This window comes from Herpailurus yagouaroundi, unplaced genomic scaffold, assembly GCF_014898765.1.
Source record: "Herpailurus yagouaroundi ecotype Mexico unplaced genomic scaffold, PumYag 222, whole genome shotgun sequence".
Lineage (NCBI taxonomy): Eukaryota > Metazoa > Chordata > Mammalia > Carnivora > Felidae > Herpailurus > Herpailurus yagouaroundi.
Genome location: NW_024412453.1, coordinates 19,563,066 through 19,574,956, shown reverse-complemented (window position 1 = coordinate 19,574,956; position 11,891 = coordinate 19,563,066). Strand labels below are relative to the sequence as shown.

Below are 11,891 nucleotides of genomic sequence, written 5' to 3'. Positions count from 1 at the left end.
TGCCAAAAACAAACAAACAAACGAAACCAAACAGCATTTAAATAACTCAAAGTGCACAAAGCTGGATGAGCTGAGGGCTCGGGAACGGACCGATGGCGCCCACCAGACCACCTAACCACCTCTGTCCCCTGAAACTGGAAGAGCCAACCCCAGCTACTACCAGAAATTTCCCTGGCTCACAGAGAAGGCTCAAGGGCCAGCACTGGAACACACCCAGCGATGGGGGGCTGCCCACAGGGGTGCAGCAGGCCCTGTGCACGGCCTCTCCTGTGAGCTCTCTGAAGACGCCGAAGAGGCTCACTTTAACAAAGTCAGGCAACCAGCCTGGGTCCCGGGAAGGGACTGAAGAGATACACTGAGTTGTTTATTCAGATCAACGCTTCTTGGAATTAACGGGCCCTAAGAGGACCCTGAGCGGCTCACAGAACCAACCACCTGTACCGATGTGACACAAAGGGAAAATACAGCAACACCGACTTCCTTCCCCACACACAGGTATGCAGCCTCAAGCAGGCCGCAGACTTCGACTGTCCTTCTTTCCTACTGAGCTACCTACCACTACTCACCCAAGTCTCCTTCCAGTAGCTGCAGGGTAAACTGATGTAATGCAGCCAGGATTCTAGAACAGATTAAGAGGGCTGGTGACTACGGTCAAATTCAAATCTCTGTGACACCAGGGCACAAACACGGGAATGCGCTGGTCACGGCAGGCGGCTGACCTATAGGTATGGCTCAGTTCCAAGAAGTGCACCCAAGCCAAGCACAGCAGCCCCACGCTCTCCTGAAATCGTCCTGAAATAGCGGCACGTCAGAGCCACGGGCAGTGCCGTCCGTGCAAAGGGTCTGGTCAACAACATTGCTCATGGGCTCTCTGCAAGCACTTCTCTGTCATAAGCCCACTGACGGACGCAAAGGCCCAAGCAAAGGGGCCTCTCTATTCCAGAATTCTCCAGTCTGATGGCTATCTGCAGATACTTTCCCAGACTCTGTTGAAACCTGTCAAAGACCATGGAGTTTTACATGACTTTAGCGGACCGAAAAACACTCTGACTCTCCTTAACTCGCTTAAAAACTTTAATGGCCATGTACACCGCTGACAGGTAGAGGAAATGCATACAGCATGATCGTGCCTCTGTGACGGAGTCCAGCACGGGCACACACATATCACAGGAGCCTGGGGTCAAGTCAGGTGCCGTGGGAAGTCCCGGCGGCGCTGGAGAAAGGGAAGACGCGGTCACACTTGCACTTAGGGAGGGACTGCTTTGGTGCTGTGGGGAGAAGAGACAGAGGCCCAGACAGAAGGTTCTGTGGTGGCCCAGGAAGAGGTGGTGGGAGCCAGCACGCAGAAAGCAGGAAGCAGAGGGATTCAACACACACTTGGTGGGGAACCAGGACTGGACGCTGTACTGGATACACAGGTGAACAAAGCAGGGATCGGAGCGCTCGGTTGGCCTGGTAGATGCCGGTACCACTTCCGCAGGTTGGAATGGTTACGAGAGGGACGGGTTTGGGGCGGGGAGGTACTATGCCTCCCCTGAAGGGAATTTTTTCTTTAATTTTTTTTCAATGTTTATTTTATTTTTGAGAGAGAGAGGCAGAGCACTAGCAGGAGAGGGGGCAGAGAGAGAAGGAGACACAGAATATGAAGCAGGCTCCAGGCTCCGAGCTGTCAGCACACAGCCCGAAGCAGGGCTCAAACCCACGAACCGTGAGATCATGACCTGAGCCGAAGTCGGATACTCAACCGACTGAGCCACCCAGGCGCCCCATGAAGGGAATATATTATTAAAATCTGGACATGGCATTCCTATCCTTGAAACCATTTGTAATCCACATACGAATTCCACCAACATCTAGCACTGTTGGTGAAATTCAGATGACGAAGGAGGGGAATGGGGCAGGCATAGGCCGCACCCCCAGGCGCGATCGCACAGGACCCCGTGACAACCTCATTCGGCAGGTATCACCTCATCCTCCCCAGCTCACACGTGAGCACAGAGAGGTACAGCAACTTTCCCTCCGTCACAAAACAGAAGACTGACCTCACAAGACACTGTCTAGTGGAGAAGTCACTAAGTGAGGAGTCATTAAGCTAAACCACCAAGCTTCACATTCTCCCCGTCCAGCTGGCAAGGTGAGTGAGACGACGTGCAAACTCCCGACCCAGGAACCCACGGCCGCACACCAAGGGCTGTCCGAAAACGTCTCCAGTCACCTCCTCTGGGATCATCTGTTCAGTTAGAAGAATTCATCTAGTTGAACGGGTCACACATCTAGAAGATGACGAGGGAATGCCAAGGGGCCCCGGTCTCTCCCTAAGCTTCATGCCCCTACTGAAAGGAACTACCAGCACTGCAGTAGAAGAAGCAGGGGGAGGGCTTTAGGGAGAGCCAGACGCTCGCTACACTCCACAACAGGTGGTCTAAAAATTCAATGGCGAAGAGAATTTGCTGGTGGTCAAACCGAACAGGCTCACTATTAAGCAGACAAATGCACACACTGTACCCTCTGCAGCCAGGCCACCGTCCCCAGACTGTACCCTCCACAGCCAGGCCGCCGTCCCCAAGAGCCACAGCCTGAACCACACCCCGCTCCACTTGAACTCCAATCAGAAATCCAAAACCAATCTTGCTTTTCTGCATTCCGTGGAAATTATATACATTTGGAGCATTTCCTCTTTTTACATTTTTCTCTAGACCTTTTAAATACAGTCAATGAGCCAACCATCAGGACAGACAGTTCCTTAGTCAAAATATGAAGGGCCCCTGGAAAGGACTAGCTGTCTGCCCTTTAAATGTGGAGCCGCTCCTGCTATAAACGGCATCCACGGTCCACTCTCTGGCCATGACCATGATGACCAGCCCTGACCAGAAGCACCCTCCTGGGCTGGCCCACCAGGAAGACACAAAAAAAAATGTGGGACCCTGTCCTTAGGGAACTTCCCACCGGATGAAGAAGGTAAGGGTAGCAGACAGAAACAGAAAGCGCTTGCCAACGTCAGTCATTAAAACCAGCAGTGACTGCGGGGGCGCCTGGGTGGCTCAGTCGGTTGGGCGTCCGACTTCGGCTCAGGCCATAATCTCGCGGTCCATGAGTTCGAGCCCCGTGTCGGGCTCTGTGCTGACTGCTCAGAGCCTGGAGCCTGTTTCCGATTCTGTGCCTCCCTCTCTCTCTGACCCTCCCCCGTTCATGCTCTGTCTCTCTCTGTCTCAAAAATAAATAAACGTTAAAAACAAAAAAAAAAACAAAAAACCAGCAGTGACTGCGAAGTGTGGGTGGTTGAATGGCTGAGGCAGGTGACCAACCAGGCCCTCCCACACAGACCCTCAACGCGTCTGGGGGGGCCAACGCATGCTTTTCATGGGGGAGTAAACCTTGAGCCTGCCAGCTACTGTCCCACAGCCCCTGGGCCCTACACCTGATGCCAAATCATTCACACACCCTCTGCCACTTCTACACCAGTGAACACGATGGGTGGGAGCCAACCAAAGTCCTATTCAGAGTTCCACCAACTGTGGGCAATAAAGACTGGGAAAGTCTGTGCAGAGACACAGAGAACAGCAAGGGATTCTGGGATCCCGTGGCCCAGGGGCTCGACATGGCCCCAGGTGAGCAGGATAAAAGCAGAAGGCCAGGGAGCACCACTGCTTTCCCAGGTGTGACAGAGACCTGGGTAACACTCATCTAACTTTCCTCAAGTTGCCTCCACGAGAAACAGCCACGTGCCCACACATAAGGCCAAGTGAGGACAGACACTCAGGCCTCCTATCGGGAAACAGGGAAAATGCTTACCTGGTCAGGGAGGCTGAGCACCAGAGGGTCCGCGTGGAGCAGCCCCAGGATGGTGAACTCAAGGAACCGTGAAGTTCTAGGTTCGGGAGAACCCCCGAGTCATCTTGTCCTAGATAGTGGCCCTGGTGACACACGTCTCCAGGCACAATCAGTGCTTAGGAGAGGCACCTGTAGGGCACCTGGGTGGCTCAGACGGTGAGGCGTGCCACTCTTGATTTAGGCTCAGGTCATGACCTCACAGCTCATGAGATCGAGCCCAATGTCAGGCTCCACACTGACCGCACGGAGCCTGATTGGCATGGCGCTCACCCAGAGGAGGTGAAAACTCCCATCCGCACAAAAACCTGCACACAGGTATGTATGTACTGCAGCTTTACTCATGATTGCCAAAGCTTGGGGACAGCCACGACGTCCTTCAGCAGGTGACAGATAAATTAACTGTGGTCGATCCCCACAATGAACTAGTATTCAGCACTGGGGTGCCTCGGTGGCTCAGTTACATGTCTGCCTTTGGCTCAGGTCATGATCTTGTAGTTTGTGAGTTCGAACCCCACGATGCCCTCTTTGCTGACAGCATGGAGCTTGCTTGGGATTCTCTCTCACTCTCAAAATAAACATTAATAAATAAATAAATGTAGATAAAAGAAAAAGAAATGCTCCATCAAGCCATGGGAAGTCACACAGGAAGCTCAAATGCGTGTTACCAAGTGAAAGACACCGGCGAGAAAAGGCTACACTGTAGGGGTCCAACTACATGACATTCTGGAAAAGGCAGAACTGTGTTAAAAAAAAAACAAAACGCAGTTATCTGGGGCTGGGGGAGAGGAGAGGCTGAATAGGCAGGACAGTGACACTACTCTGTGACGCTGCGATGGTGGAAACCGGTCATCGTCCATTCATCCAAACCCACAGTGTCCAACACCAAAAATGGACCCTAATGTAGACTTTGGGTGGTGATGCCGTGTTGATGCAGGTTCAGCAGCTGTAACAAAGGTAGTGCTCTGCTGACAACGGAGGAGGCTGTGTGTTGGTGGGGGTGGGGGTGGGGTTAATGGGAAACCTCTGGACCTTCCTCTCATTTTTATTGATAACCTAAAATTGCTCTAAAATAATAAAGCCTTTGGGGCACCTGGGTGGCTCAGTTGGTTAAGCGTCCGACTTCAGCTCAGGTCAGGACCTCACGGTTCCTGAGTTCGAGCCCCACGTTGGGCTCTGTGCTGACAGCTCAGAGCCTGGAGCTTGCTCCGGATTCTGTGTCTCCCTCTCTCTCTGCCCCTCCCCCGCTCATGCTCTGTCTCTCTCTCTCTCAAAAATAAATAAACATTTTTTAAAAACTTAAAAAAAATAGGGGCGCCTGGGTGGCTCAGTCGGTTAAGCGTCTGACTTCGGCTCACGTCATGATCTCATGGTTTGTGGGTTCAAGCCCTGCGTCGGGCTCTGTGCTGACAGCTCAGAGCCTGGAGCCTGCTTCGGATTCTGTGTCTCCCTCTCTCTCTGCCCCTCCCCACTCACACTCTGTCTCTCTCTCTCTCAAAAATAAATAAACATTAAAAATTTTTAAAAAAGGGGCGCCTGGGTGGCGCAGTCGGTTAAGCGTCCGACTTCAGCCAGGTCACGATCTCGCGGTCCGTGAGTTCAAGCCCCGCGTCAGGCTCTGGGCTGATGGCTCAGAGCCTGGAGCCTGTTTCCGATTCTGTGTCTCCCTCTCTCTCTGCCCCTCCCCCTTTCATGCTCTGTCTCTCTCTGTCCCAAAAATAAATAAACGTTTAAAAAAAAAATTTTTTTTTTAATTAAAAAAAAAACATTAAAAAAAAAAACAAAAAACTGTGTCAGTTGGAGCCTTACTCAGAAAAACTTCATGGTTAAGTTCTGTCCTAAAAAGCTTGCTATACCGACAGCATTCAGCTAAAGACAATGAGCAAAAGTCACACAAAAATTAGTTCAAATGGGGTATCTTGAATCCCATCACTTAAATGATATTTAAAACTTAGAAACGTTTAATCCTGTGCTTATTAAGCAAGTAGCCAGTTTCTCTGCCACAGTGAGCTTGAAGAAATGATCCAGGTTTTGAATAACTCCACGGGAGAGCCACAGCACGAAGTTTCTGACTCCTGATTAACTCAGTGTGGTCAGCAGGGTCACACAGATGCCACGCTTTGAAGGTTTCAGGGGCATAAGTCCCCAGGACCAGCTACAGGGAAATGACGGGACACGGGAGTGGCCTACCAACATGTGCTAACATCGGCCAGAGGCTCCAACCCACGGCCAAAATCTCCAGTAACCGCAGGGGGAACCACCAAGAAAAGAGGATGAAGACACAGGTTTCCCAAGCTGTAACAACTTCTCGATTAACACCACTGGTGATTCTAAAGTTGCAAGGAGCCTGTAGGCAAAGGCTCCCCCAACGACTTCACACTTCACACGATGCTGGGAACGGACCACACAGCAGCAGGAGGAAAAGGCCGCCCCTAGAATTCTATCCAGAGGACGTTTCCCAAGTGCTCTGATACTCTGCTGCATGGTAGTGTCCTCCCTCACCCCTCCCCAACCTCCAGGAAGAATCTCAGAAAACCCGTACAAAATGCAACAATCCAGAATTCTCTAAGGATTGATGCTTTCAGATGTTCACTCCTCTCCATGAAGCCAAAAGGATTATGCCTATCGCGTAAATCCAACTTCTATGCAAGACGATACAAATTTCACTGCTAAAGGGTAAGTTTCAGCGTCTTTCTGAGTTTCAACGATTTCTAAGATTTCCCATGTTCTCAATGACTTACAAAGCCACATATTTTAGACTGTTCTTGATAAAAGTCTCAACTTACAGGGGCGCCTGGGTGGCGCAGTCGGTTAAGCGTCCGACTTCAGCCAGGTCACGATCTCGCGGTCCGTGAGTTCGAGCCCCACGTCAGGCTCTGGGCTGATGGCTCGGAGCCTGGAGCCTGTTTCCGATTCTGTGTCTCCCTCTCTCTCTGCCCCTCCCCCGTTCATGCTCTGTCTCTCTCTGTCCCAAAAATAAATAAAAAACGTTGGAAAAAAAATTAAAAAAAAAAAGTCTCAACTTACAAATGTCAAACACATTTAAGGACAAATGTGCAGGTGTCACGAGTAAGGACTCAAACCACAAGTCACCCACAGCAGCAGGAGCATATCCACCTAGGGGCTGGAAGACAAGACCACTCCTTACCCACACCTCTCCCCTGCGGGTTCTCCGGGTCTCGGACGTGCGCATAGACACGGACGCCTGGTACCTGACTCACCTGAATTCTCTGCCTTCGCTGGACCGTCTACTTGAGGAGGCCCGCGGGGCAGCCGTCTCCAGAAGCAGCTTCTGCGTGAGCCTGCCGGGGGGAGCAGGGTCTCTGCCGCTGTCTTCGTGCAGGTCCTGGTCACACTTCCATTCCTCATCTTCATTCAAAGTGGGCAGGTATCCAGGTATGCCCTTCCCTGTCCCCGACCCAGAGCTCTGGTCACTACAGAGCTTTGGGCTCTCCGAGCCTGTCCTCGTATATTCCAAATAAATATCAGACTTGAGGAAGGAGGGGTAGGTGTTTTCTTCCATGGTGGACTGGATCTCCGTCTGGGCCTGGTCAAACATGGCAGGATCTATCAGCTGCTTCATGATGCAGTCCTTTATGAAGCTCTTGGTAGCTGGCTTAGTTTGCCTGGATACGATGCCGTTGTTATCGAGGATATATTTGCGGTAAATGGCTTTGGCCAACTTCAGCCTCTTTTCCTCATTCGAGTCACAGGGCTCCAGCTTCCTGAAGCCGCTGCAGGCGAACCAGAAGTCCAGCAGGTCAGCACAGTCCTCCTGCTTCAGGAAAGTCCTAAACAGGTTTATCCCATCTTGATCGTCCAGTAACGAGTGCAACGACTCAGCCCACTTCAAGTATGGCGGGGTGGGGGAGGCGCTGCCCTCAGGCTCATACCCCAGGTCCAGATCCGAGCGCCTTGGTGTGGCTGCTGAAGTCTCACCTTTAACCCCGGCACCCTTCCCGGAGCAGAAGCTGTGGCTGATGGGCCTGGGGTCTGTGGACACCAGTTCACCCTCCTCACCAGGCACTGGGGGTCGGGGGGCATCTTCGGTGAAACTCGCTCCAAGGTCCAAAGGGAAACCCTGCTCTTGGATACTCATTGTGGGATCCTGCGTCACTGTACAATGAGCGCTGCACCCTAATAATCAGTACTTACAGCTCCAAAGTGAATCAATCTGTCCTGTTGAAACCATTAAGAGGACAAGGATTAGGAAAGGTGGGTCCATGGAAACACGACCACAGAGGTTTTCTCAAGACAAGACTCGCCATGATGCCCTCCCGCTCGAACTCAAAGCCAGAAATTCAGTTTCTGTTTCAATCATTGTCACAAGGTTTGTGCTACGTTAAAACCATTTCTGGGAACTCTTACAACTACAGGAATGCCTCTGGATCTAAAAAATGAATGCCCAGGACAGGGGGAGCGCCTCTCCCGTCAAGGGTCGTTCTCCGAGAACGTTATGGAGACCGGCAGCCTGGGGACCTCCCGTCTCAGCCACAACCAGTCCTGCTCTGCAAGCTCCAGGGAGACAGGACTGGAGGAAGGAAACGTGCCCTGTAATCCTCGTGGCCGTGTAAACTCGGGTGAGGGCTGGCTCCTCACGTGTTAAGACGGGGCGGCCCCACCAGCACTGCAGGTTGCTGCCACACTCAGATACCAAAAGGTAGACACGTCACACAGCAGAAGCGGGGTGTCCCATCTGCTCCCCACATTCCCTAGGCCCACAGCCACGATGCCTTCTGCCCACCCCATCACTTCACACGTCGTGTGCCTCCTAACATGTGCAAACACACAGGTGTTCCCTTACTTCCCAACACACAACTATACGAACAAGGATGGGTCACCTTCGGCGCCTTCGCCCAAGTGATCCAAGGACACCCCTCCCCCTCACAGAGCGGCCTTCTCATGTCACCAGTGTGGACAAGCTTTAAAATGCTCCCACCAGAAAGCTGCACTCGACCTTGCTTCTAAGGAAAGCGTCCTTCTGATAGCAAGTGGCAAGTTAGTACTCTGAGGAAAAGAGAAGGCATAGGGAAAAAAAACGAAATCCAAACACAGTTATACCTTTTAGCTAAGGAAGCACACAGCTCACGATTCCACTCCGTGAGCTCAAAACCAAACCACCCACCCCCTCAGGGACCAGAGTGTTGCAGGCGTTGTTGCTGCTGCTGCTGCAAGCCTGCCTCAGGGGCGAAGGAGGCAACCCTGGGTCAGAACTCGTCCGCGGCCTTCCGTCCCCGCTGCCGTATCCTACAGGAGCTCACAGAGCCCGCGAGCTGAGCTACACGTCCCGACCTGGCCAGACAGGTGACCACAACTCGGCCTACCAGGATCCAAGTGGTCTGGCTACAAGTGGGTTGGGAGAAGCGTGTCAAGTCCAAACGCCGAGGGCACCAAACAAGCCAGAGGGAGAAAAATTAACTCCTAAGACCTGGTCCCTCACAAAGGGTGGCTCTTCCTGGCCACCACCCCACACTCTGGGCCACGGCCGGCACGGGATCTGCCCCCGCACCTGGGCCGTCACGCTGTACGTACCGCACCTGCCCGCGGCTGCTGATGGCTAGAAGGCAGAAGGGAATGGGTCACAATAACGTGCCCCAGATGACATTTCTGCAGCTAATGACTTTTTACAAAAACTACTGGGGAGGCTGTAATCTCAGCAGGAATAGCCTGCTTCTTAAGGTCAAGGCCCGTGGGCTGTGGCACCCTGCTGTCACGGACCGCTTCAACTGCAAAGGCGCTTTCTTTGAGCCCCCTCAACATGAATGAGCACCTGTGGTGTCGTAGCTCCAGCCCAGCTCACGGACATCTAACGTCCTCTTGTCCAGGATGCCTTCTCAGGAAGGAGGGCCCGTGCCTGGCCTGAGCCTTACCCTGAGAGATCCTCTTTAGTTCACAAGCCTTGACAAAGATCCGAGTCCCTGTGTTCCAATGGGAGGTTAATTACATGTCGCCGTCACCTGCTCTGAAGACGCTGATGTCTCCTTTGTACATTATTAGCAGCAACCTGATTAAACATTGTCCACAAGATCTGCAGCACCTAACACAAGGTCTTGCAACTAACAGGCACCAATGAATATTTAATTCATCGACACGAAGGCAAACGACAATTGTCAGAAAAGCCAAACGTTAGCCCTTCATAGATGCTGAACCATTGTGCTACAAAAACAGCAAGAAACTCAAGATTCTAGCCCTTTATTACAAAACTGTGGTTGTCGTTAAAAGCTAACATTGTAATTCATGTATGAACAAGTCCCCCTAATCATTCTAAACTATTTTCCATTGTCCTGAAGAAACAGTTCTTATAATTCACATCTATTTTTTGGCTGTCAACTGACAGAAGACGTCCGGTGTCCCTGAAAGGACGTGAACACCTCTCGGAATCACTGGCATTATCGAAACGCCCCCTAATTCCTGCAGTCTCTGGGTTCCCACACAGAAGCACACCAGGCGTTCAGCGTCTACACACGTACATACCACACATAAAGCAGCTCTATTAATTCACAGTCAAATGCCCACAAGCATCGAATACGGCCAACAGCCTGTAACCACCATCAATAAAAGGATTCCATAAAAGTAATGTACAACTGTGATACCAGACTTAAAGTCTCCCGTAGTCACTGCGGAGGCAAACCCCTGGGTTCCACGGCAGCCAGCTCCATACCACAGAGATACAGATGCTTACTTATTTCACTCCAATATAGCTTTTTAACTCTTAATTTACGTGCAGTGTGAAAATAACAGAGCGTGACTGTGACATTCTCCTAACTGCCCATCATTAAACTCGGAAAGGGTTAGGGCCACTGTTTTACAATGTAATCCATTCCTCCACCACCTAAATTCTCAATGACTGGTGCAGCCCAAAAAAGTCCACTTAGCTTTCCTGAGGCTAGAAACCCAAGAAACACCCACACCTGCTGAAAATCCAACAGAAACGTCGTATTTCGGATGCCTGTCCAACCCTGTCCCTCAAGAGAAGTTCTTAAAACTGAAACCCAAACACTGCTATCCTGAAAGGTCAGGCTGGACCATGTGTGTTCTTCAGAACAGGGCCTGTAGATCCAAGTATGCGTGAGATTCTTCTTTTAGAAGCACAGGGCATAAATGCAAGCAAATGGGAGGGGCTGAGATGTGCGGCAAGGAGTCTTCTTACATTATCTTAGAGAGGAGCTGAGAAAAGTCCCTGGAGAACTGGTTCTGTGTGTGTGTTTCCTCTAACGTCCTCGGTGCCCAGCTGAAAGTTTCACGGCCCTGGCCATGCAGCTCTAGCTTCGTGGGGGACTGAATTCTGAATTCCAAAATGTGGGGTGGAGAAAGAAGCTAAGACCCACACCCAAAAGAGAGTTCTGGGGGCAAGGCATCAACCTGAAAGAGTACAGCCACTCAGAGCAGCCAAACCACAGCCTGGAACCAGCTCAGGCACCTCTGCCTCGGAGGGAGTGCCCTCCGTGGGTTTCAGACTCACTCATTCCTACTTTCTGCTGCGGGGGAGAGGGAAGGGATGTGCTACTGTCCAGCCTCCGTCCAGGGTCTCTGCACACGGCGGCTCCTCTGCACCGCACACACACCCGAAACAGGCTCCAGGCCCGCGACTGACACCAACCAACCAAACACATCAGCTGCGCGCCCTGGCCTCCTCCAGGAAGACCGTTCCCCACCCCCTCTCACACAACCCTGGTTCTTCCTTACACTCTTCCACTCACCTAGAGCAAGGGACTGCCCTTTCGGAACCGAACCCCGCACTTTTCCGGGTTCACACAGCCCTATATCAACGGCCCTTGCTAGCATCCCCTCTGACACACCTGCCCTCACAGCCTGGAACCCCACACACCTTCCTCGCACACCACACGGTCTGTACGCCCGGCCCGCACAACCTGCTCAGTGCTGCAAGCCTCCCCGCACGCGCCCCCAGCCCGCACCCTCCGAGCCCGTCTTCCGGGTCCCGCGCCGGGCCCGCCCGGCCCGGCCTACGCGGCCTACAATGAGCGGCCGCACGGGCCCGCGCCCCGCAGTACCGCGCGCCCGGCCCGCACTACTCACCCGCGCGCGTCGGCGGCGGCGACGGC

General features: G+C 52.4%; 1 protein-coding gene across 2 annotated transcripts in view; it reads right to left on the bottom strand.

Moving 5' to 3' along the window:
- The window catches only part of AXIN1 (axin 1), a 63,996-nt gene extending 52,105 nt beyond the window's left edge, over positions 1-11,891 (bottom strand). For both annotated transcript variants that reach the window (XM_040459577.1, XM_040459578.1), the window contains exons 1-2: positions 11,866-11,891; positions 7,050-8,007 (exon numbers count right to left, since the gene is read on the bottom strand). In XM_040459577.1, the coding sequence (XP_040315511.1) occupies positions 7,050-7,927 (878 nt within the window). In that variant the 5' untranslated portion in view covers positions 7,928-8,007; positions 11,866-11,891. The remainder of the gene's footprint in view (positions 1-7,049; positions 8,008-11,865) is intronic.